Genomic DNA, 26,521 nt, shown 5'->3' on the forward strand with positions numbered 1-26,521 from the left:
AACACATCCAGACCACAGTGGGCCACAAGAAGCATGAAGAGACCCACAGAGCAGATAGCTGCAGATGACTGGAGCAAAACTATGTGCTTAGTGGAAAAGCAAAATCTGAGCGAGGAGTCACCAGAGCGAAGCCTGGAATGCTGGGGACTCAATCTTAGAAATACATAAATAGCCAATTTCCAACAAGCACTCTAGCAGAGAGAACCAAAGACAGAGAGGAGGCAGCACCTGATGTGGGAGATGAGGAACAGAAAGGTGCTACTCATTGGAATATAAAACCTGCCTCCTTCCTGACACTGGGTGGCCCAGTCTTTTTTGGAAAATGATGTGTAGCTTCCTGTGGCCATCCTTCTTGAGATCCTTGAAATGCCTTTAACAACAGGCATTGTTTCTAAATAATAATGTCAAAGATGTTTGCTTCTTAGCCAAGTTCCTTGTCTCTTCCTGGAGTGATCACACCCTATCGTCTGTACCCTTGCCTGGTACAGCAAAGATTAGGAGTAAACACTTTCCAGGATAGATGAAGTCATATTCTGGCAGACATGGCCTGCCACACCTCTCCGTTTAAGACCGTTAGAAGTGATCCTACCTGGCAGGGATAATTGGGAAGCACTTGCCTCAGTCAATCAATCAGTTAATTGAATGTTACACTGATGCAGATAAATAAACCTCAATGTAAATTTGAAGGAAAGTCTGCAGTCAGAATTTTCTCCCTGCTCCTCTCCATTTCACTTTTTTATTTATTTGGAAAACGTATCTGCCGCCTCTCCAGCAATCTGCTTGTGGTAGTTTTCAATGTAAACAACGAAACAAAATTTCAGTGGGCTTCCATAAAGATATCAGGATTGAGCTAAATAGCCATTTGAAAAACTGATTGATTTAGCAGCATTGGTTCAAGGGTAGCATCATTGTTGGAAAAAAGGAGGCAAAACAGAGGTGTTGTTTCTCTGAGGAGTCTTGGATAATTTTAAACCTTGGAGTGAAACAGGCTGCAGTACCTTAAATTTCAGTGCTGTAAGGTTAACAGATCGTTGGAGTTGCCAGCAACAGGCAATATTAAGTTCAAAAGGGCAGCGGGAGAAATATTGAGGCAGCCTTGAGGGGTTTTGCCCTGATGGCTTAGGAAGGTCGCTACCGCGACTGAAAGGCCAAGCTGCCATGAAGCGGGAGGCTCTATCTGAGAAAATGATCCCATTGTCATGCTCCATTTTCCAGTCTTCATTTTCAATCCTTTTTCCCCCTCTCTCCCAGCACATAAAGAAGCCAGACTATGCGACGACAGGCATTGTACCAGACTGGGGAGACTACATAGAAATTAAGAATGAAGATCAGATTCAAGGGCTTCATCAAGCTTGTCAACTGGCCCGTCACGTCCTGCTTCTAGCTGGGGAGAGTTTAAAGGTAATGGTCACAAAAAAGCCAATAAAACTTTAAAAGGCTGTTTTATTTGCTTTTTTGGAGTTCCGTGTTTTATTTTTAGGGATTTTGTTGTTAAGTGCTGTTATGCTTCCATACGTTCTTTAAAGTGTTTAAGAGAGTGTCTTAATTTTGCCCATGCGCTTTAGCACCATGTATTTGTTTACGTATGTTCTGTCCAGTGCCCTATTCCACACTCATTCTTCACTGTGTAATCCTAAATTCTCCTTTCAGAAGTAAAAGTTAAGCAGATATATGCTAAAGTATGGGTCCTGACTTTGGGTTTTTTTTAATTGTACATTGAAGGCTTCGAAAGCGTGTGGAATTTTTGAGGGGGCAAGGATTCATTTCGTAGTGAGCCAGAAAGGCTGTAAAGATTTGTAAATGTGAGGAGCATACAGAGCCCCTACTCTCTTGATAGCTGGTATTACAGAAATATCTCTGCCTCAGCCAAAAAAATAATGAAAACTGAGAAGATTGGATTGTAGGTTCTGCTTCAGCTGCAAGACTTTGTACAGCTCAGCATATATCTGAGGTGATGTAAGGTGCTCATTACCCTGCACATAATTCTAATTACGTTTAACTTGGGTTTGATGTACAATTTGAGTATATATATTACAACCTGCCATGCTGCAAATGTTTGTCTTAAGGTATATGAGATCCTGCGCTGTTTGTCACAAAGTAAAATGCCTGTGTTCACCCACCAGCTAATTTGTAGCTGTGCATTCATGCAAATAGGATTGACCTGCTCACTTAGTTGGTAGCTGTTTTACTAGTCTGCTTTCCCTTTTTCTTATAAAGAGTCACATGCTGAACTTCAAGACCATTAGTAAAGTACAATGACCAGTTTCAGGACAACCTGCTTTTCAGTTAACATCTCTTCAGAAAATGTTTGTATTGCTTACACACACCCCTTTTAATTAACAATATTATATTGTGAAGAACCCTATTAAAGACTTTGGAAAATTGAAAAAAAAAATGGAAATCTTCTCTAAAAAAAACATACAAGATAATTTTGGTCATATGAAGAGCTATTGTGTACTGTTGAAAAATATGGCTAGTAGAAGGTTAAAATTGCACTGTAGTCTTGTTCAACACTCAGGAAGTGATGTAATCATTTAGCATTAGGTCTGTGCCTTTTTATATTTCATTTGCTTACTTGGCTCCAAAGACCTAGTTGAGAGCTTTCTTGGCCATCACTCACTTGGAACTTACTGGTCCCCCTTCTCACTACCACTCTACTTTGGAAAGTTGGGGACCCACTAGATCGGCATGCACTGCGGCATGGGGAACTGCAGCTAGGACAGGAGGGTGATGATCCCTCCCTCTCTGGCAGGGGCCTGTGGCTCAGTGGTAGAGTATCTGCTTGGCATGCAGATGCTCCCAGGTTCAATCCCAGACATCTCTAATAAAGAGCAGATTGTAGATAATATGAAAGATTTTATTGTTGCTGTTGTTATTATTTATTAGGCTTAATTAATTGCCCTATCCCAGCTTGCACCAGGATCTGGGCATTGTACAACATACATTGAAAACACTATATAAGACCCTGACCTGGATAGCCCAGGCAAGCCCAATCTTTTCAGATCTCGAAAGCTAAGCAGGGTTGACTGTGGTTAGTACTTGGATGGGAGACAGTCCTTGAAATCCCCAGTCAGGAGGCAGGGGCAGGCTTATTCAGCCACCTCCCTGAATATCCTTCAGGCCCCCAGTAGGGACCAGTCACCAGAGGTCATCATGACTTCCAGGTGAAGACACACATACTCACACAAAAATACCAAAAAACCCACACCACTATATAAGTAAAAACAGCACATAAAAAACTCAGATGGTGCCCTATAGGTTTTTTTCTACATCATGGACTACCAAGACGTTCTGCTGGAGGAGAGAAGAAACTTACAAAGTGTCTGTGGGGAAAATAGGAAAGGGAGGTGTCAGCTGAATAGTAAACCATTGCTGCCCTCTCTGATGGATCAACAGTCTACATTTGTATGTTGAATCTATGCATCATTGTATTATTCATGTTCTGAATATTGCTATTTAAATTTCCATTTGTCACATTTAGAAGAAGAAGAATTGCAGATTTATACCCCACACTTCTCTCTGAATCAGAGACTCAGGGTTGCTTACAATCTCCTATATCTTCTCCCCCCACAACAGACACTCTGTGAGGTGGGTGGAGCTGAGAGGGCTCTCACAGCAGCTGCCCTTTCAAGGGCAACCTCTGCGAGATCTATGACTAACCCAAGGCCATCCCAGCAGGTGCAAGTGGAGGAGTGGGGAATCAAACCCGGTTCTCCCAGATAAGAGTCCACGCACTTAACCACTACACCAAACTGGCTCTCCTTCAGTTACACAAAAATCTCCTTCAATTACACAATTTAATGTAATGCTGCATAGTGTCACCACCCAGGCTTTTCTTTTTAGGTGTCAAGATTATTGCTCCTGAACTATCCTCCAAGAAATTCGGAAGGGGCATAATCAAACTAACTTGGGCATCATTCCTCCACACATTTCCACCCAATCAGGCTCTGGTCTTCACAAAACACTGGACCCATTCATGTCAACAAGACTCGCTGTGCAGTGCTAAAGTGGTTTAGATCCTTTTTAGCATACTCATTGTCTTCAGTAGACTTTGAAGGATGTAATTCTGTTTAGGATTGCACCATTGGACATGAAAGATGCCTGATTATTTATAAGTGAGGATACTCTGGTATGGTTGCTGTAATTAATGAAGGGATCAAAAGACCATCTAGGCAAACACTCAAAATTCTAATCCACATTTTAATGAATGTGAATGAATGAGGGATTTAGCTACATCAAAAAGAAAGACAGGAACAAGTATTGCTCATATTTCAGAGATGAAAATAGCAAGTTTGAGTGACAAGCTGAACTTTGAAAGAAAAGAGGAAGTCAGTAATTGAACTTTATGTCCAGAGGTTATTGGCCTGGACAGATATAGAAATAACTGAACTGTCAAGAATGAAAGAAAAGGATGAGGAAAGGGAGGGAGAAGAAAGCAAGAAGGATACTCTTAAAATGTTTCAAGTTAAGACGACCATGTGTGTAGGTGGCTTTAAAATGTGCTTAGAATCATGGAGGATGGGTCCATCAAGCTGCTAGTCATGGTGATTATAGGGAACCTCCATACACAGGAATGGCCAACTTCTGAATACCAGTACGAGGGGGTAGCAGAGGAGGCAGCCACAGCCTTTCTCTTTCTCTGCCCTGTTTGTTGGCCCTACAGGGCAGTTGATTAGTCCCTGTTGGAAATAGGATGCTGGACTAGGTGGACCACTGGTCTCATCCATCAGTTGTCTTCTTATGTTCTTAAGTTGTTGATTAATCACCCGTGAATAACTAGAAAGCACAAGGAGATAGCAGGAAGAGGACACAAAGTGAGTAACAGAGATGAAACACAAGTAGTTGGATCCTATGATTCTGCTCAGCACAGCCTTCCTTCAATGGAATAACTCTTCTTCTGGCAGAAGACTCCTTTGCACTGGAGGATGTCTGTGCACTTAACCAAGTACGATCAGGGCTGGCCCTAGACTGTCGGGCACCCTAAACAAAGCTAACTTCTGATTCCCCCCCCCCCCTGCACTGACAATGTCACCGAATCACATAGGGGGGCCAATTTGGCACCCCCAGAAGGCCGGCGCCTTAGGCAATTGCCTAATTTGCCTAGTGGCAGGACCAGCCCAAAGTCAGAGATGGTTGGTGTAAACATGATAATGAAGGCCAAGAGAAGAAATGGGGCCAAGTGAAAACCAAAGGGCCTACAACCAAACTCTGAGGTTTCCTTACTAAGACATGAGAAGAGGAAGTATAACTGTAAGAGTCATTAATAAAAGATGGCTTAGAACTGTATAGGAGCCAGATCCCCTTAATCCAGATGGTGAAGGATTGTAAAAAGAATCATGTGACTATAGTATCAAAGGTAGTTGAAAGAATGAGGACCAAAAAGAGTTTATCAGATCAATAATTTGATAAGGCCAGTGTCATGGAACAGTAAGTATGAAAGCAAAATTGTAGTGAATAAAGAGGTATGAAGGAAGAGATCTGAGTTACATGCATCCTGATAGAGAACTTTAGAAACAAATGGATCAATAGTTGTGAAAGGAGCATTTCTTCAAGAGATTGTTTCTTTATCCTTTAAAACTGCTGTTTTCAATCTTAGAAGATAAAAGGTTTTTCAAATGAGATGGGGGAGATAACAGGGCAATCGAGACGTAAACAAGGGATCTGGTCAAAGGAACAAACAATTGGCTCTAGGAACAATAAAATATTATTGAAACCAAAGAGAACTAGAGGATAGGAGGAAGACTAAGCAGCACAATTAGGAAAGGAGTACAGGAAATAGACAAAGAGCTCTTAGCTGGACCAATTTCATCACCCAAAACATATAAATTTATAAAAGGATGAAGAAGGCAGGTGAAAGAGAGTAAGAACAGAAACCAAAGATAAGAAACTGAAGATTTTAGCAGATGGAAGTTGAAAGACTATATGAAGCAGATATGGAGAATGTAACTTGTGATAATGTCTTTTGCAAGCTAAAGCGCAGGAATGAAAATTCTGGAGAAAGAGAAGTAATCCAAGTTTAACAAGAAGAACAGTAGTCACAAAATGGTAGAGGACAGAAAACCTGACTTGGATAGTCCAGGATAGTCCAGTCTCATCAGATCTTGCAGGTTAAACAAGGTCAGCCCTCATAGTTTTTAGATGGGCAGCCACCAAGGAATACCAGGGTTATGGCCAGAGACAGGCAGCGGCAAACCTCCTCTGAACATCTCTTGCCTTGGAAACCCTACAAGGTCACCATAAGTCAGTTGTGATTTGACAGTGGGGAAAAAAAGGAACAGAAAAGCTATTGTAACATTTTAGAGTACAGAGAAGAAAGAAGGAAAATTAAGAACAATAGGATTAAAATTGAACGGGAAAGTGCCTGGAAAAGAAAAAACATGGAGGCCAAGATTGAAAGTTGCAGAACAAAAAGAAAAGAATGAGTAAAGTAGAAGTAGAAAAATTGTATTCCAAAAGAGGAAAGGTATATTAGAGGAACCAAAAAGAGAATAAGAAACAATACAGTCCTCTAAGGAAAATAGATAATACTGGCCAAAGAGAAAGATCAAACATTGCAAGAGAAGAAAGAAAACACAGAGCAGAAGAAATGTTCTGTGAACATTAACTACGAAGATAAAAGCAGCCCTGAATAAAGGAGGAAAGAGCGAATGAACCAGGTATTTAATTTAGAAAGGAAAGTAGAATGTGAACCAGGAAGAGATAGATAGCTGCAACACATGAACTGATGATGATAAACAAATGCACCTGTTGAAGTCCTAGAGAGAAAAAAAGTGAGACAGAAGGATAGAAATGTGAAGGAACTGATTGGCAAAGAAAGACCAATAAGCAACCAAATGTGGGTGAAAAGGAAATGCATAAAGGGGAAGAAGTAGGAACAAAAGGCAAGAATGGAAGCTGGATGAGAACTAAGAGTCATGTCCAGCAAGAATTTGAAGAAACTGCGGGGGGGGGGGGACATCAGGAGAAGTAGTTAAAGAGAGAAAAATGAAAAGGAAACTGCAGATTATGAGGAAGTGATGAGAAAGCAAGAAGGAATGAACCCTGACTTGGATAGCCCAGGCAAGCCTGATCTCATCAGGTCTCAGAAGCTAAGCAGGGATGACCGTGGCAGGTATTTTGATGGGGGACCTCCAAGGAATACAAGGGCCAGGATGCAAAGACAGGAAATAGCAAGCCATGTCTCTGAAATGTCCAAGCCCCACTGAGGTTACCAGAAGTTAACCATGACTTCCAGGCACACATACATACCACCACCCCCCCATTTTTTTTTTTAAGAAAGCAAGAGGGAATGTGAAGAACTGACTAAACCTAGACAATGCCTAGGCTAGAATCCTAAAAAAACAGGGCATTTTTTGTAGGAAAAGTCCAACAGGTACTTATTTACATACTAGGCCACACCCCTTGATGCCAAGCCAGCCAGAACTGTGTTCCTGTGCATTCCTGCTCAAAAAAAAAGCCCTGCTAAAAATACTTTTCCTGGGAGCAAGCCCCACTGAATAAAGTGAAAATTACTTCTAAGCAGGGCTTTTTTTTTTGTAGCAAGCACACCTTTTTATATTAGGCCACACACCCCTGATGCAGCCAATCCTCCAAGAGCTTACAGGACTCTTCTTACAGGGCCTACTGTAAGCTCTTGGAGGATTCACTACATCAGGGGTGTGTGGCCTAATATGCAAAGGAGTTCCTGCTCCAAAAAATGCCCTGCTTCTAAGTAGACCTATATATGGTTATGCTACCAAGGATCTTGCCCTTCAATTCACCCACATCTCTTCAGACAACCAGACCGCAGAGCAATTTGAGTTCTTGTCACAAGTTACACTGAACACATGTACAATTTGTTGTCAGTGTACACTTGATTTTTCTTTATATGTGTGTTGAGTAATTCTCGTGTTACATTCGGTGCATGTCCAGCTGAACGTGTGATTTAAACCCCACATTATCATACCAGTTTCAATTCTAAAGTGGACATATGTTGGCTCTTTCTTACAAACAGATGTATGCATGTACACGCAGGATATAGGTGCTGTCACACAGTAATGTGTGAATGAGGCCAAAGAAGCACAGAGGCCCTACCTCTGCCATAGAGTTCAGTCAGAAGATGTGTGTGCACGGGCCTTCTTTCATCATTTCTTGATGTGTTGTCCTGTCCTTTTCTTAAGGCTCTAGGGAGAGTACATCTTTCCCTTTGTATTAAAGGAAATAAGGATTTTGTGGCTATAATGGGTTGACCTCCCACAAGAGGATGAAGTTATGTGGACAGATCTCCCCATCATTCCCTTCCTCCAGCAGCTCCCTGTACTGCATATATAGCTGTTGTTGAAGACTGTTATATCATTCCCCTTAACTGTATTTTATCCCCTCAGCGTACCTCATAGGAAGGATACAGTGGAGAAGAGGAGAACAGTGTAAGCTGTTTTGAGTCCCCCTGGGGGAAAAGGTGACGTATAAATGAAGTAAATCAATCAATAAATAAAGTGTCTGGGGGGCGCTTCTGAGCAATAGCTTTAGGGGCTGCAGCAAATGAGTGATTCAAGTGAAATAGTACTCTTCCAGAGTTCATTCATACAAGAGTGAAGAAGAATGGCAGTTTAACTAGATTTCCCCTACTTCCTTATGACTCTACTGTGCTGCTTAGCATACTGTTTGGGGGCAGTGTCCCCAACCTTCAGTGGTGGGACTTAGCAGGTTGGTGGGGAAGATCTGCCCATACAAACCTTCATATTCACTGGAGTCTTGATTCATTATCCTGGAAATTGGCTTAGCATAAAAAAAAGTTATATGGAACCATAATACAAAAAGTCAATTTAAAACTATTTATGAAGGGTAAAATGAGTGGGGGAAATATACTAAGCCAACTTAAAACACCTAGAACAGGTATCCCCAACCTTTTTGATCCTTTGGGCACATTTGGAATTCTGACACAGCAGTTAACCATGGCAACAAAATGGCTGCCACGGGAGGTGGAGCCCATCACAAAATGATGGCCACAGCTTAATTTAAAGTGTAAATCCTTGTGCTATGGTGGCAATCAAAAGCAGGCCCGTAGCCAGAAAATTTTGGGTGGAGGAGCCTGGAAAAATAAAAAAATTGGTGGGGGGCTGCGGGGCTGCTTCTTCCCTCCAGCAGCCAGCACATCTGGCTCCAGCTCTCTTCCCCTCGCTCTCCTCCTCGCTTGCTCTCTTCCCCTCACTCTCCCGCTCGCTCACTCTCTTCCCCTCGCTCTCTCACGCTCCCCCTCGATCACTCTTTTCCCCACTCTCTCGCTCTGAAGGATGCAAATTACAAGCATGGGGGGAAACCTGTTGAAATTTGAGAAGGTGTTACTTCGTTCTCTGGGGGACAGCAGCTTTCTGGCTGCAGGCGCCCTTGGCCCTCTCTAGCCAGATTGGACCCTGCAGCTTTGAGGTGGACCGAGCAGGGTATTGCTGAGACAAATGGGGGAGGGGTGAAAACCACAGTGCTGCAAACGAGTCCCTTCTCAGCTTTTTTCTGGCTGGATTGGGCTACTAGGTTTCAAAGGCGAGGCTGCTCCAAACTTCCCCCCCTCTCTCTCTTTCCATCCCGATAGAGGGGTCCTACAGAGGGAGGAGGAGTTTCAATAGAGTGGCCTACCCCCTGGGGGGGCCTCATAGCCATGGGCCTGATCAGAAGTCTTGCTGGTCAAAAGCCCTACCACCTCCTACAAACACTTGGTGGGTACCAGAGAAGGTGTTGAGGATCCTTGGCCTAGAAAATGAAAATGTCTTCATGTCACGAGGGAGGAACAAAGATAAATATCTGACTTCAGATATGTTAGTGGAATTTGTAGGCAGCAGTTGTTCCAGTTGGAAGGCTAAAGTAATATATTTAGATACAAAGTGTACTAATTGTTTTTTTTTTAAATTTTATGTAGGCATTTTTAAAATATTCATAGCACTTCACATAATTTTCTCCAGGGCTTTTTTGGGAGAGAAAGCCCAGCAGGAACTCATTTGCTTATTAGGCCACACACCCCTGATATCACCAGAAGTGCCATCACCTGTCCAGTAGGCTACTTTCCGCATGTTGACACAGAACAGAACAGTGCCCTCCATTGCATTTCGTGGATGTGGATTCTCACACAGGCCAATGAGAGACCTTGTTTTGCACACACCCCCATTAAAAAAAAACACACAGCCGGAGAGAACCATGTGCAGCGGAGCAGGCAGCAGTAGGCCCAGCTTCTCCCAGGAGGGGGCACTTGTGGGCAGCTCTGCGTCTCTTGCTCTCTTTGCAAGCCCGCTGGAGGCAGCAGAGAAAACAGAGCATGCTGTCTTGGAGCACATGGCTGCCTACTGCCTTCCCTCTGCTAGAGACCTTTTTTTTAGCCGGAGCCTCATGTGCATTCCTGCTCAAAAAAGCCCTGATTTTCTCACTAATTCTTAAAACTACCCCGTAAGGGAGACTAATATTATTCCCATATTATAGTTGGAGGCACAGGCTGAGATAGAGACTTGACCAAACCTGATGAGATGCAGATTTGAAGATTTCCTTTAAAGATTAAATAAAATAGACACATGGGGTTTCCTAATTTGAAGGAGCAACAGTGTGACTGAATAGTGTTTTTAAATCGTCATTTCTCTCCTAGAGATGTGAAAGCTGAGGAAAACCTTGAATTACTTTTGGAGAGGAATGGCTTTTTCTGTTTTGGGGAAGCACTGAAGAAAGAACTGCTATGAATATTTTCTCATTCTGAATGAGCGAGGACAGGGTTTTACTTAGCCAAAATGTGCAGTGTGAAGATTTTTATGGACAACAGTCTACAATATTAGGCTAATTCCTGTGTACATTGGAGACATACAGTATTTTCAAGGATGTGTTTATTGTTTAAATGTGACTCACTTTGGCCAGAATTAATATGTTGTAGTGTGTTAGATATGCCCTGACCTGGATAACCCAGGCTAGCCTGCTCTTGTCAGATCTTGGAAGCTAAGCAAGAGTTGGCCCAGCTAGTATTTGGATAAGAGACTACCAAGGAATTCCAGAATTGTGAGGTAGAGATAAGCAATGGCAAACCAATGGCAAATAAGTTGTTTTTTCCCCATGGTTTGAAAAATTCCCCATGGCAATGTTACATCTCTGCCTCCTTCACTCACCTGCTGTTTCCTTGGTTTGAATTATTCCTCCCCCTCCCAGCAGTTACTTGCCCTGTTTTCCCCCCCGGATAGTAATATGTGCTTGGGGAGGAGGGATATTTAGATGAGAAGCAGCATGGTAGGGTTGCCAGGTCTAACTCAGGAAATATCTGGGGTCTTTGGGGGTGGAGCCGGAAGACTTTGCAGGGTGGAGCCTGCAGACTTTCCCATTCCCTAAAGATAAATAAATAAAAATACAGCAGTACTGTTCCTCTGAATACAGTCTTCATTTTCTCCTCCTCTTTTTTGCCTTCCCCCAGCAGCTGCACTTCCACTAAAAGAAAGTGAACACACACACACTCGCAAAGGATCCAAAATAAACAGTCTGCAAGCCACACTTTTGTGATCTCCCTGGGGCAATGGTATAGATCACTTTACTCATGGGAGTTGCTGAATGTAACAATCTGCTGTATTTCAGCCATTACAGGAAAACGAAAATAAGTAAGGAGAGAGAGGACTAGGGGGTGGAGTTTTTCTCCATCCCATAATCAGGTTCTAGTTAACTCTTTTACTATTCATTATAATATACTACTTCTGAAAGGAATGCAAAACAAAGGGACTGTACTCTCTCCCTCTCTCACACACTCACCAGGAAAAACCATGTGGCTCTGCCTGCTTCCTCCCCCTCTCCTCCGCTCTAGTCTTGCTGAAATTTAAAGGTACACACATATTCTAAAACACAAACAGTTTGCAAGTTTCTAAAGATCAAAAGGCACATCATGGCTGTTGTGGTGGGACTTCCCCCTCCTGGCCAGCTGACTGGCAGTGAGGAGGAGCCTGTAAAACTGGCAGTTCCCCTGAGGGCTGGCAAGCTACAGCATGGTATGGGGATTATCACTTTATCTAAGCACTGATCAAATTCAGAATCCAGCAACCTCTTTTTAAAGTTAAAAGATTCTGATACCTGACTGTTCCTGTATTGCACCGTGGTATACCCCAGAATTGCAGCTGATGAAATGGCAGTTTAGACGTCTAGAGAGGCGATGGCGGCGTACCCATGATGAGGCAACAAGATCTTATAGGCTGTTTATGAAATCCTATGAGATGGCAGCCAGGGCTGCAAAGAAGGCTTACTTTGTGACCCAGATTGCGTCTTCAAATTCTCGCCCGGCCCAATTATTTATCACAATTCGGACGCTTACAAATTTGCCACAGAGCAAACTAAATGATAGGGGACTGGAAATTGGCTTTGAAGCTTTCGCAGTTTTTTTCGCAGATAAGGTCCTGTCACTCTTCCCCGCCAATTTTGATACAGTAAGTGAACTCAAGGCTCCAAATGCGTCTTCAGATTTGATCTTGGATCATTTCACTCCACTCAGCTTGGGGAAAGTTGACAAGGTCCTCTGCACTGTACGTCCCACTACCTCCAACTTGAACCCATTCCCATCCTGGCTGATACTTGCTTGCCGGACGGAACTGCGAGCCCCGTTGGAGGAGATTATCAACGGGTCCTTGAGCAAAGGAACCTTTCCCATGCCCCTTAAGGAGGTGGTGGTTCGCCCTCTCCTCAAAAAACCATTTTTGGACCCGGCCACATTGGCAAATTATCTGCCGGTGTCAAACTTGTCCTTTTTGGGTAAAGTTATTGAGAGGGTAGTGGCAGTACAGTTACAGGGGGTTTTGGATGACACTTCCATATTGGACTCATTTCTGTCCGGCTTCTGACCAGGTCACGGGATGGAGACGGTACTGGTCACCCTCATGGATGATCTCTTGAGACATCTGGTTCAGGGCAGCTCAGCAGTGCTGTTGTTGCTAGACCTGTCAGCTGCGTTTGATACCGTCAACCACCAGCTACTGTTTCGCCACCTTGCCAACGTGGGGATCCGGGGGTCTGCTCTTCAGTGACTTATCTCCTTTCTCCAAGGCCGTGGACAAAGGGTGGCTATAGGGGAGCAGTTGTCCCAGAGACACCCACTTGTATGTGGTGTGCCTCAGGGGGCGGTTATCTTCCCAATGCTATTTAACATCTACATGTGCCCTCTTGCCCAGATAGTCCGGTGATATGGCCTAGGTTGCCACCAATATGCGGATGACACCCAGCTCTATTTATGGGGGCCAATCCAGCTGCGCCCTGGAAGATCTGGACCTGGCTTTACAAGCCGTAGTGAAATTATTCAGGCAGAGCAGACTGAAGCTGAATCCAGCAAAGACAGAGGTCCTGTGCCTAAGTCGTGGCAGCCTGGGTAGAGAGATTCCTCTGCTGGCCTTTGATGGGACACCGTTGGTGCCAGCTTTGAAGGTCAAGAGCTTAGGGGTGCTTCTGGAGCCGTCGCTGGTAATGGAGGCCCAGATAGCAGCCACTGCCAAATCCGCATTTTATCATCTTAGACGGATAGAGCAGTTGGTCCCATACCTAGAGCACAACGACTTGGCAACAGTGATCCATGCGACCATCACCTTGAGAATCAATTATTGTAATGCCCTCTACATGGGGCTGCCCTTGACTCAAATTTGGAAGTTGCAACTGGTGCAAAATGCAACAGCCAGGTTGTTAATGGAGCTACCTGTATGGGTGCACATTCAACCTGTGCTGGAAACATTGCTCTGGTTGCCTGTGGCGTTGCAGATTCGTCTCAAGGTGCTGATCATAACCTTTACAGCTCTATATGGCCTGGGACCTACCTACCTTCAGGACCACCTCTCACCATATGTGCCCCAGAGACAGGCCCATAGCTACGAGGGGGAACAACCCCCTGACTGCTAGGCAGGCCCCCTGACTTGGGGCCCCTAACCAGCCTCCAGTGCCTTGGCTGCATCCTTCTCCATTTTGCCATCTGCCGTTGCTTCTGCTTGCTTAGGGGATGTGACCATACACAGTTGCTTCTGCTTGCTTAGGGGCCGGAAGAATTCTGTGACCCCTCAGCAAGCAGAAACAACAGGACACTTTCAGCGCCCAGGACTGAAAGTTAAGCTCCCTGTTGCTTCTGCTTGTTGGAAGAAATCTCTGACCCCTCAGCAAGCAGAAACAACAGGACTTTAAGTTAAGCTTGGTGTTGCTTCTGCTTCCTTAGGGGCTGGAAGAAATCTCTGACCCCTCAGCAAACCTAAACAACGGGGCACTTTCAGCGCCAGGTCTTGTAGCCCCAGAAGTCAGTTGCGACTTGGTGGCACCTTCCACCCCACCCCCCCTTGTCCCACCAGGCTTGACTAGCTGGATCATGCTACAGGTAAGGGCAGGAGACCATGCGGCACGTATCTAAACCTCTGAGTGGCTCCCCACCAGAGCTGCTGGAAGAGGGGTGGAAAGGGATCACCTTGGGGCAACTGTGGGGAGGGGGGAGGCTGTATGGCCATGGAGAAGGTCATGGAGGTTGGGGGCACTATGTGCCACTGAAAAAAATCAGCCCCCCCCCAATTCTTCGAATCCTGGCTACGGGGCTGCCCAGAGAGCACTCTGTTCGGGGTCTCAAAACCTCCTTAAGATCCTCGGATTGAAAGAGGCTCGACTGTCCATCACAACAGCCAGAGCATTTTCAGTATTAGCTGCTGCTTTGTGGAATGCCCTCCCTGAAAACATCAGGGCCCTGCGGGACCTGCCACAGTTCTGCAGGGCCTGTAAAACCGAATTATTTAAACTCGCTTTTAGCGGCTGAAAGGAGGTGGCTATTACTCCATGGCACCAATAATCCCACTGAATCATTATAACTGAATCAAGGACATCAGAGTAATCAGAAGCGCATACCTTGGTTTTAATGATTGTAAACTGTATGATTGATTTTATTGTGTAATTTGTTTTTAATGTTTTATGTGGTTTAATTTGCTGTTGTTGGCCGCCCTGAGCCCATCAGGGGAGAGTGGGATATAAATCTGATAAAACAAAAATAAATAAATATCCCGTTTGGCCTAGCCCTATGTCTCAGTACTGAGTTGAACAGCTTGAGCATCTTTTGTTCAGGCCTTACATTTCCTTTAGCCTTCATACTGTGTGAGGTGATCACACTTAAGTTGGAGAATGTGAGGTTCAGAAATACTGTCTCTGATTCACTGCCTGGCATTAGGAATATTTTCCAACTCCAGAATGGAAAATGTTCTGTTCACTGGATCATACCAGTTATGCAACTGTATATTGGTAGATGCTATACCTGCTGAACTGTCTATGTCAGACTTCTTTTAAAAGAACAGCAACCATCCTTGGGTCATGAGTTAACTGCCCTGTACATCACAAAAGACAAAGTCTGTCTGTCTTATTTATTTATAGCTTGCCTCTCTGCCCAAAGGCACTGAGGTCATTGCCCACCATCCTCAGCAATGGCAGAATTCTTTACAGAGTTCAGGGAGAGCAGTACACTCACTGAAATGCTTAATCCACCAGCAACACCCTTTACTTGCCTCTGAATACGCCCAAGTTTATTGTCTACTCAGGGGTGTCAAACTCATTTGTTATGAAGGCTGGATCTGACATAAATGAGACCGTGTCAGGCTGGGCCAGGCCATGTGTATGCCTATTTAAGATTAGGTAGCAGAGATGTAAACTTTACAAAAGACACAGACAAACACAATAAAAATTTTATTTTTTTAAAAAAAACTTAAAATAAAACATGCTTAAAACATTAGCACTCATTGGTCTTAAAGGTGCTTTTTTTGTATTTCTCCCATGGGATCCATGGAACTGGGCAAAGGAAGCTCTGGCTCTTGACTCTTTGCTTCCTTCCCCAGGGGACCAGGAGGGGTAGGAGCCTCAACCAATAGAAGGGAGGCTTGGCTCAGCTCTGCTGTGCAATTGAGAGAGCCTGCCAAAGCAAACTCTGCCTCCCCTCCTGCCTCCACAAGGGAAGAGCCTCAGTCAATGGAGAAAATAGAGGTATTGCTCTGTAGCTCCTGTGTGATTGAGCAAACTTGGCAAAACAAGCTGGGAAAAGGCCAGCTCAGTAAAATATATGCAAGAGGCCATGTGTCACAGGAACTGTCACCAGAACTGCTAGCATGCAAAGAGAGAGCTGCATAGGCAAGCATTCGCTGAAGTACAAGTCTTCAAAAGACCTTTGTGCCCCCAGGGAAGCAGGTAAATTGTCCAGTGAAAATCAAATTCTTCTTTGAGTGTTCCCAGTGTGTTCTGACTGGCCAAGAAACAGATTCTATCTCCCAGTCTTTCCTTAACAACACTGAGAACTTTAGGATAGCATTCTGCATTTTACTGTCCCACTGTCATTTTCTGTGGATGCACATGGCATTGCTGTCTGCATTTTTCTTGGCCTACTTGACCAAGGCAAACAAGAGTATTTATTGTGTCAGTGACAACAAAATCAGTTATTTTTGTTAGCCGCTCTGAGTCCATTCACGGAGAGGGCAGGATATAAATTTAAAGTAAATAAATAAATAAATGATGCAGAAGGTAGCAAAAGAGAGGGAGAAGGAAAGAGATGACAGCCAGTTGCTTGGGGGCCTGATTTGGCCTCTGGGCCACATGTTTGACACCCCTGGTCTATGTATTTTTATATCTCAGATTTCAGCTGAATAGACTTCATGAAAGCTTATGAGAGAGCCAGTTTGGTGTAGTGATTAAGTGTGCAGACTCTTATCTGGGAGAACTGGGTTTGATTCCTCAATCCTCCACATGCAACTGCTGGAATAGCCTTGGGTCAGCCATATCTTTAGCAGAGCTAGTCCTTGAAAGGGCAGCTTCTGTGAGAGCTCTCTCAGCCCCACCTACCTCACAGGGTGTTTGACGTGGGGGAGGACGATAAAGAAGATTGTGAGCCGCTCTGAGATTCAGAGTGGAGTACAGAATATAAATCAAATGTCGTCTTATAATACCAAAAAAAGCTTATACATGAAAGCTGATACTTTGAATAAAACTTGGTCTTAGAGGTGCCACTGGACTCAAACTTTGTTCTGCTGCTTCAGACCAACTTGGCTACCCACCTGGATCTAATACCGAAAATGTACGGTTGCAATAAAATGACAAACTATCATAGAAAGAAGAGCAGCAATTAAATACAACATCGGATTTCTCTTCTTAAAAACAGCAGTATTGAACAGCAAAAATAATAATAATAAAAACAGCCTATTCATGTTGGGTAAATTAAATAACATTATCTGGGTTCTTAGGTAGTTGTTAGTTCTCTATAAATATGTCCTGGGAGGATGATTAATAGATGGAGTGTCTCCATGGAAAGGGCACTCTCTCCGATTGTCACCAACTTAATTTCTTAAAGAACCTAAAAGACGGGCTCTGAGACAACTTTTAAAGATGGTCAGGTAAATAGGACAGCAAAATTGGGCTCATCTTATTGACCAAGTCAAAGCATGAGGTTAATCTGATTGGCAGTGCCCCCCTCCCATTTCAAGCAGGGGGAGTGGAATGCCTTTCCTACCACCTTCTCCTGATAGCCTTTACCAAGATATGCTAGGGTTTGAATGTAGAACTTTTCGTCAAGGCATGCATTCAGGGGTGGTGTTATCTATGGGGTAGCCAGGGAAACTCCCCAGGGCCCTGCCTTGCAGGGAGGGGTAGGGTATCATGAGCAATGGGTGATTAAAATAGTTGCAGAAAATAAATTCAGAACACACACTGGAAGGGACTTGCATTGTGAATATTAGGTATTCTTTTCTTGTTTAGTTTTGGTTAGGCAGAAATAAAGGGGGGTTAGGAGAGCACCTTCCTTAACTTTTCTACAGGGCTCCAAAATCAGTAAGACTGCCCCTGCATTCACTCTGCCACGAAGCCATAGCAAATGTAGTCCTGGGCTTTGTTATACTTAAATTGTAATCAAAATATATATCTTGAATGTAAGAAGGAATCGGGCATCAGGGTTGTTTATTTTTAAGAAGAAACGGGTTTCTGTGGTACCTAATTTGTAAATCTTTTGCTGTGCTTCTGAGAACTACATGTAGATGTTTGCTAAGGAAAGATATCAAAAGTTTGTACCATTATAGTGCTCTGGGTAAAGAGTCATATTCATAGGCTTATAGCTCATTCAAATCACAACCAGTTTTCACAGGAACACTCAAAGGCACTTCTTGACAATGAGAGAGGTTTTCCTACCAAATTCCAAGTTCCAAGCCTTGCCATTTCGCAGCTGGTTCTGCTATGGGGGAAAGGGTGGTAATGATAATATTTAAAGTGTCTATTTCCCTCACTTTGCTCATATTCAGAAAGGAGCCCAGACTTTTTTTTTTTTTTTTGCAAAAGCTTGCCAAAAATAATCAGCATCAGTACAAAATAGAATCTTTTTTTTTTTAAATCAAAGCTTGAAAAACTAAAGTTTCTGGAAATGACAGGTGTCTGAAATTGGGGTGTCACATTAGAAACATTAATATAGATTGAACTGTATTGTAGTCGCTGCTGCTTTCAGGCTTCCAAACACGAGCTGATGTATTAAAGCAGGATGGATTTGAAATGTTTTGAATAGAAGATGCTTTTGTCTGAAATGCTAGGTAGCCAGTTTTTTACAAAGAGAAAGAAAACATTAAAAACTTGACAAGAGAAGCCATATGACCAGTTGTTATTTACCGGTACATAATGCATATTATGTGTCAGAGAGCAATGTTAGCAGTCCCAAGGAGTCTACTTCGCTAGGCTCATGAAAGGGGACCAGGAAGGCAAAGATTATGTTTGCATTAAGAAGACATTTAAGTTTTGCCAAGTCTTACTCAAAACCTGACAGATTGGCTTGATTCCCCTGAGACTGGAGAAAAAAGCCTACTGTCCCATTAGTGGTGGTGTTCCCATTTTGCATAGGCTCTGCCCAAACTTCAGAGGCAGCACAGGGCTTTTTTTGAAGAAAAAGCCCAGCAGGGACTCATTTGCATATTAAGCCACACACCCTGATACCAGGCCAGCCAGGACTGTGTTCCTGCTCTGAAACAGCCCTCAGGCTGCATGTGAGAACTCTCCATTTGAGTGCCTTCTGTCCTCCCTTGCCCAAACACCCTTGCCCAGAAATGGATATGCTTTACTAAGATCTGACCTGGTTGCAAGCTGGTCACAACCATGATATTTGTGTTGATTCAGAAACACAATAGGAATGTTGTGAGATTGTATATGTGCACTGAGGGGTATAGGTCGCAATTTTGGACTGGGCTCAGAGAAATGACACTTCGGTCCTTCAAATGGCCCTGGAATGTGGGAACAGGTGCTGTTTTCTGTAAATGTCTTTCCGTAAATATCCAAGTAACAACTATCTGGTATTGAGCCATTTCTCATTAATTTTGTCACATACCCAACATTTTTTTTTAGTGATTCTGCACTCCTTATGTAGGAAGTGTCTTTCTTTTTATCCTGTTTAAGATGCAGGATCTGGTTAGTGCTGAATTTAACACGAATTTTAAATTCTGATATTTTAGGTTGGCATGACTACAGAAGAAATAGATTGCATGGTTCACAATGAAATAATCAGACAAAATGCTTACCCATCGCCTCTGCGTTATGGGGATTTTCCAAAATCCGTTTGCACCTCTGTGAACAATGTGGTATGTCATGGGATTCCTGACAGGTACTCTTCTTTCTATCCCCCCATCCCAATATAAAATTAAATTATGTTTATCATATTTTTTTTCCTTTTTACATAAATATTAAATCTACAGAATGTCATTGTTGCATATTTCCGTGTTTTTTTTAAATTTAAATTTCATTTTTTATTTTGTGTGCGTGCGCACATTTATTTAAAGTGGCTTATGTAGAAATTCCTGTGAGAACTTCACCAAAATGCCATGGGAATTGTGTAGCTGCTGTGCTTGGTGGGTTGTGTTCATTGTCATTTTGTTGAAAGCTACCCCAAAGTATGATATAACTGGTTGTCATGGTGTAAGAAAATGATGTTTGGCCAAAAGGAATTGTGTGCAATAATAAAAACAACGATTAGGACTTTACTACAACTCTTCCTAGCATGCTGTGGCACCTCAGTTTAGTGTGTTCCATTAATGAAAGAAAAAAATCCTTCCGTGGGAAAAAGATAACTAATTCTTCCAAATAGTAATGAATTATTAACAAATATTACTTTTTTCCCCAAGGAAAGGTGCCTTTAGTCAGTCTTCCAGTTCTGATGGAATTTATAACCACATTTATCTTATTTCTTGCTTGACAGTACGGGCTGCTTTCCCTATTTTTAAGTGTGCTTGCTTGGGCTTCATTGGAGTTGGCGGGAGCTTGACTACTGGAAACGCTTATTTCATTTGCCTCCTCTGCATTTGCTCCTAAGTCTTGTTTAGGCAGCTCTGTCATGGGGAGGGGGGTCTTGGATTTCTTTATTGAGAACTGTCTGTCACCATTATGTGTTTTCTTTTTATATATATACTTAAGCCGCCCTCTCCAGGATGGTGATATTATCAACATTGATGTCACGGTGAGTAATTTGTGTGTGTGTATTAATTCTGTCTTTGATCAACTTTTAGAATTGGCAGTAGCAACAGGAAGAATAGTAGATTACAAATGTAGTGTGCACAGATGAATGCGCCTCTTTTTCCCACTTCTAAGCCAAGGCAGTAGCAGCTGGTTTCCTCTTGTGTTTTTTTTTCTCCCCCACTCTGTGTTTATTCCAACAAGACCCAGGCCTGCCTTGAATTTAGGGCTGGAATCAGATGCACTGAGATCAATGTTGGCCTAAGTGAAATGTCAACCCAATCCTGCTATGTGTCATGTTTTTGAGAAGGTGTAATTGTTATTGATCCACTGTGTAGTTAATGCAGAGCACCACAGTACTGGGCAGCAGCTGAAGACAGATATGTATGAGATGAGCTAACATGAAGAAAGCCAGCATTTTTCCTTCACTCTGCCAAGATTGATCTTCCTCTTCCTGCTGATTTTGAGTGGGGCCTGTCATTATCTTACTCTGTCATTAGAGGCTACATTGGCCTGTGTATGTCAGTCTATTTGGACAGCAACTCTTTTGCTAGCAGTGTTCCCTACATTTATTAAAATCCCAGAAGGTAGTGTTGTGTTCCATTTATGAAACAAGAGCCCTGAACCCCTTTGCTTCAAAATGTACAAGTTGATCCTTGGCTGGGTTAGCCTAAAGAATATGGGTTTCCCATGGGACTCAGTTGGCTGAAAACCTAGCATTTCAGCTTAACTGGGTTGTGGATAACTGAACTAGCTACCGGATTTTTCAGGGTTCATATTCACATGAACCAAGACTGTATGAACACTGCCTCTGTTCATAGAACTTGGCCACCATGTTTTTCAGGAGGATTGTGGGTACTGTGCATTTCCCTTATAGGTCGTAACTTCCAAAAAGGACTAATGTAAACCATTGATATAAATGTTGAGCGATGGCTTTATAATAAAAATTTCCAGTGAACCAGGTAGGAGTCTAAAAGTATAAATGATATTTTCCAATTCAAGAGCAATTAATTATATTTGATCCATATTTTGAAACGGTTTTAGCTATTCATTTCTAGTTATGTATACACATCCTGAAGTTTTAACCTTATTTTTACAATTACAAATTGTACTAACCCTGTAGAAATTTTGATTTTGGGAAATTTCATCATGACGAGTGACAAAATCTTCCTTGATAGTATTGAAAAATTCCTCTCTAATCCACTCTCTGGCGCCCTAGGTAGTGGCTGTATTTGTGCTTCATTAAAATATTTGGTGACTTTTTGAAGGGTGCTATTTTGTTTTATGCCAGCCAATCATGGCTGGTTATAAAATATCAGTTGAATACAGAATCATGGATGTTGTATAATGATTTAAGGAAAATCTTGCTTAACCACTTAAAGATTTCTTGATGCACTAGGGATACCTTCTCGTTTTCTTCTTTCTTTTTGACACTGACACAAGTAATGCCAACATTACTTTCATCTCTGAATACAACCTGTTTGGTGATACTTTTTTCACAGCTCTGAACTAATGCTTTTTATTACCTTCCGATACCTGTGGTTATTTCATAGTATTTAAAATTAAATTTATGATTAAGCCTAGGCTTGGATTCATACTAATGTTTCCATCAGTGCAAGGATTTTCACCCATGGAGCACAATTTATTCCCCTCCTATGGCAGCCCCAAATGCTTCCCAGATTCCTAATCCTGTCTGCTGTTCCCTAGGAACAAGTTGTCAGAGGGGATTTCAGTCTCCCAGGGTAAAGTCTCATTCTGTAGATGGAAGTCATTGTACCTACAGAAATTTTAGCCTGAATCCAAACCCTAATCCTCAAATGTTACTTGTTGGCATAGCTCCATTGGGTCCAGCGTGGTCCAATGACATGTTATATGTAAATGTGTAATAATACCCCAGTAGCTCAACATACATGTAGAACCACAAGGGCAGCAGAGAGGGGAGATTTGGAGAGGGAAAATAGACATTTGCTTTTTGGCCTGGGGCAGGGAGCACTGTGGTTCAAGAAACATAGGTCCAAAGTCCCGTCAGAGAAATGCAGCTCTTTGCATCATGGCATCTGTCAGTTTGGACCTTTAGAACTCGCTGAAAGTTCCAGCCAATGGTTTGAGCTGCCAGTATACCCAAAGAAGTATTTTGGACCCAGCAAGAGAGTTGGTTCTGTTTCCTTCCAGTGCAACAGCCCTTGTCCCTGTCTTCCTGATAACGTCTCTTGAAACCAGGTCACTAGAGGAGTTGCCAATTCTTCCCTGATGCGTGTCCTCATCTTTTAAGATGATCTCGTATGGTCTGGCTCAGTGTAGCCCCATTGCTATTTTATTTTATTTGTTAGATTTATATCCAGCCCGTCCTGCAAGCGGGCAAAGGGTGGGTAACAACAAAAGAACCTACAGAGCCATTAAAACAGGGTTTCACAATAAATCACTTAAAACCATTTAAAAGATGACAAAATTATACATTAATTTATAAGGTTCTGTGGTTATTTAAATCCAGAGACTGGGACCCTGAACATACTTTTAATACAAACCTGAGAAAAGCCCCAGGTCTGCAGAAAAAATCCAAAATCTAAAAAATAAATACCCTGGAAGCTCCCCTCCCCTCAAAAAAAAAGAAATAATAGAAGCAGCTCCAGGAGAGCTCAGCGTCTCAGGAGGACTCAGTGTATGTAGGTTGCTTGGCAACTACAACAATATTGTCAGTCTTTAAACCTTGGTTTATCTCAGTAAATGACATAAGGAGGCAGGGCCCTTTTCTGGACTGTTTTGGCCTTTGAGGGAGAATTTATTGGGGCCAGGCCTAGTAGCAACCACTGGACAACTAGCTACCATCCAAGTCACCCAGCACCGGCTGCTTGCTACTGTTTGACAGCAGCCACCCTCCAAAAGCCAGTCTGATATAGTGGTTAGTGGGAGACCTAGATTTGAATCTCCACTCTGTCTTGGAAATTCAGTCAGACATTCAACCTAACCCACCTCATAGAGTTTTTGTTAATATAAAATTAAGAATGATGTAAGATGTTTTTTGAGTCCCCATTGTGGACAAAGGCAGAATATAAATGAAATAAATAAATATAACAGAAGACAGGGCCATAGCCAGCAGGGGGGCACAGGGGCACCACCCCTGCCCCCCCCCCACTGGCTATGACCCGGGAAGAAGATGGGGCAGATAAAAAGTAGGTTGGTTGTGAGTGGGAAGAAAGGGAATAAATGAGGATAATAGCTACTTTGATGAAAGGGATAGAAGAAATGGTGGGGGAGGGGAAAATAAGATGCTGCGTACAACTCCTTAAGGACATTACTTGTCTGTCCCTTAAAATTGTAGTCTTAAACATTCTTCCTTGCTAGCAAATCCCATTGAACTCAGTGGCACAGATTTTTCAGTAAGTATCTTCAGAAAATAACTCAGAGGTGAACTCTTGTTTATTCCCACAAATGTGTTTGCTTGCTTAGAAAATGTGTATGCTGTCTCTCCTGATAGTTGCTTTAGGCAATGTGTCTGCTGTGGGTTCAAATCTATTTTTTGTACTCTGATTTAGACTACTGATCTCATAATCCTTGCTTTTCAAATAACATTGAAATGTAAATATTTCATAAAATTCATTCCTGATTTTTCTTTATCATCATAATGTGCTTGCTTCTGCTATGAAATTAAAAATAACAAAGTGCTCAGGAATATCTGCTTCCTGCTGTTATTGATTGTCTTCCTTTTGGTATGATGTTTAATACTCATGTAAGACTTATTGGCCTATCATAATTTATAGCTAATATGTCTGAGGAAAAATCTTTGGCAACATTTATAATTGACCTTTTTAATGGGCATAACTGGTCCATTTCAAAGATAAGAACAATGATTATGGTCCCAAAAAAGGACAATTATAGCAGATAGCATTCTACAATAATTTGTTTATGGTTACATACAAGATCTATAAAATGATTAAATAGTAACTTGCCTGTCAAGTGTAAGTGCTTTTCTGTGAGTGCAAATTGTTTTGGAATTAAAAACTAAATATATTTTGCTGTATTATTGTTTTTTTGAGGGAATAAAGAATACTCAGAAAAAGTGTTTTATTTACTGGACTCACATGGTCTTTCTATGTTGTTTTAAAAATTACAGAAACAAATTCTTTGTACTTCCTTGACCACCAATACATTACCGCTCTTAACCAGTAATTATCATGTAGGGCTTCCCTACATCTTTAGTAGACAGTCATAATTTTAGCATTGACACTTACAAAGCTAGAATACATTGCTTAACTGTGTCTCTTTATGCATCTTAAAAATATAAATTTAAAAATATATATTTAAGTTGCTGTTATAGCCTGAACACCATCAACAACATTTAACAGTAAAAGTCTTACTTTCAAATTCCAGGAATAATGGTTAAGCTTATAAAGGTTTTTGTGATCAAGTCTTTCACAATGCTTTTTTTTTTTTTTCTGCACAGTGGTGCTGGGTGGGGTGGGGGACTTTTGTATCTGAGGGGCTGAGGAAAACATTATAAACAAAAGAATCCTGAACATTGTCCTAATGCCTAAAAAAAATACTATGGAGATTTTCCCCCCCCTCCTTGAGAGATAAAAGATTTTGACAGAATCCAGTTAAATACATAAAGAGAGAGCCAGATTCTCTGGAAACATAGCTAAAATATAATTTCTCCCTTTATGGGCTAGGACTGGGGGGTGGCTTCTGTACAGTGGATACAACCCAGAGCAAGATAGTTATGGGGCATGCAGTGTAACTCTGCATATTTATTCAGAAGTAGGCCACACAGCATTAAGGGTGTAATTCTATAACGCTGGGAATGTACCATTGAACACAATGGAACTTGTTTCTGAGGTAAACATGCATAAGATCGGATTATAAATCACATTGAATTTGGTTGATCAAACAGGATTGTACCTATTTGGTTGAAACCAGCCAGCTTTTTCACTCAGTCTCAGTTAATTTCCCTCCTCACTGCAACCTCCGGCCTACACATCTTTGGTCTCTGAGCACATCCTATGGAACCCCAAGAAAGCCTCCTCTCTTTCATTACCAGGAGAAAAGTTGCTTCTAATGTCTGTCTCTTCTTTCCTACTCTCTTCTAATGTCTGTGTTAAAGCCTAACTCTAATGTATAGGCAATTGAGATAATTGTGGTCTGATCCTGTGCATGTTTACCTGGAAATCTCTTTGAATTTGGTGGGCTGTGCACCCACTGACTCAGGGTTTGTTGGGATCTTTTTCAGAGTAGTTTCCCCTTACATTTAGGAAGCAGTGTCTCAGGAAACTGAAGTCGTCACCAACTAAAATGGGTCTTCTCAAATATATATATATTGTTGTTTGGAACTCATGATTGCACGTAGGCTTTAGTTACAGGTAGGAAGATTCTATAATGTTTTAGAACTGGAATTATGTCCTCAGAAATTACTGACAAATCCCTTTTGCCTGATACTACAGTGTCAAAGGTAATCTTTTGTTTCTCTGGGAGCATTTCATTTCTATTGAGTGTGAGACATATTGCCAGAATTGCCATTACTACACTACCTTTAAAAAATCAGATAGATACGTACAGTCTTCCCCTTTGGTAATACATAGTTATAAGTATTATTTTTAATATTTATTATTTATTTATTACATTTGATTTATATCCCGCCCATTCTACAAAGACTCAAGGTGGCTAACAACATAAAGGTATTGTCTAAAAAGAGCCAAGGAGTATGGAATATGCAGCTGTTCATGCTAGTTGTGATTTAGCCCATTTTTATTACTTATAGCTCACATGTACACTGGTGTGAAATACAGGTGATAACTGGTGCTATTTAAAAGAAACTGAAACTAGTTTTGGTCCAAAATAAATTCTCATCCTCATAAAGAATGCGGGGTCTGCACTGCAGCTTGGATTATTAACTTTTAAAATGTAAATGCCCTAACACCTAGGTTTGGTGCTGTCTTAATATAAAGATAACATATAATCTTCTAAGTGCTGTACACTTGCATCATTTTAGCATCTCTTTGTGCCATGAAATGATGCAGGCCCTGCAGAATCTAATCTGTTTATGGGAAAGAAGGGATAGGCAAGGGCATTCTGTGCAAGTGTCATGGGATTT

General features: G+C 42.1%; 1 protein-coding gene across 1 annotated transcript in view; it reads left to right on the top strand.

Annotated features, from left to right (window-relative positions):
* Positions 1 to 26,521, top strand: part of METAP1D (methionyl aminopeptidase type 1D, mitochondrial) — a 136,201-nt gene that overhangs the window by 83,030 nt on the left and 26,650 nt on the right. Inside the window, exons 3-5 of the mRNA XM_060257013.1 lie at positions 1,252 to 1,401; positions 19,443 to 19,591; positions 20,398 to 20,440. Of these exons, the coding sequence (XP_060112996.1) occupies positions 1,252 to 1,401; positions 19,443 to 19,591; positions 20,398 to 20,440 (342 nt within the window). The remainder of the gene's footprint in view (positions 1 to 1,251; positions 1,402 to 19,442; positions 19,592 to 20,397; positions 20,441 to 26,521) is intronic.

The sequence above is a fragment of the Heteronotia binoei genome, chromosome 16 (assembly GCF_032191835.1).
Source record: "Heteronotia binoei isolate CCM8104 ecotype False Entrance Well chromosome 16, APGP_CSIRO_Hbin_v1, whole genome shotgun sequence".
In the NCBI taxonomy this organism is placed as follows: Eukaryota; Metazoa; Chordata; class Lepidosauria; order Squamata; family Gekkonidae; genus Heteronotia; species Heteronotia binoei.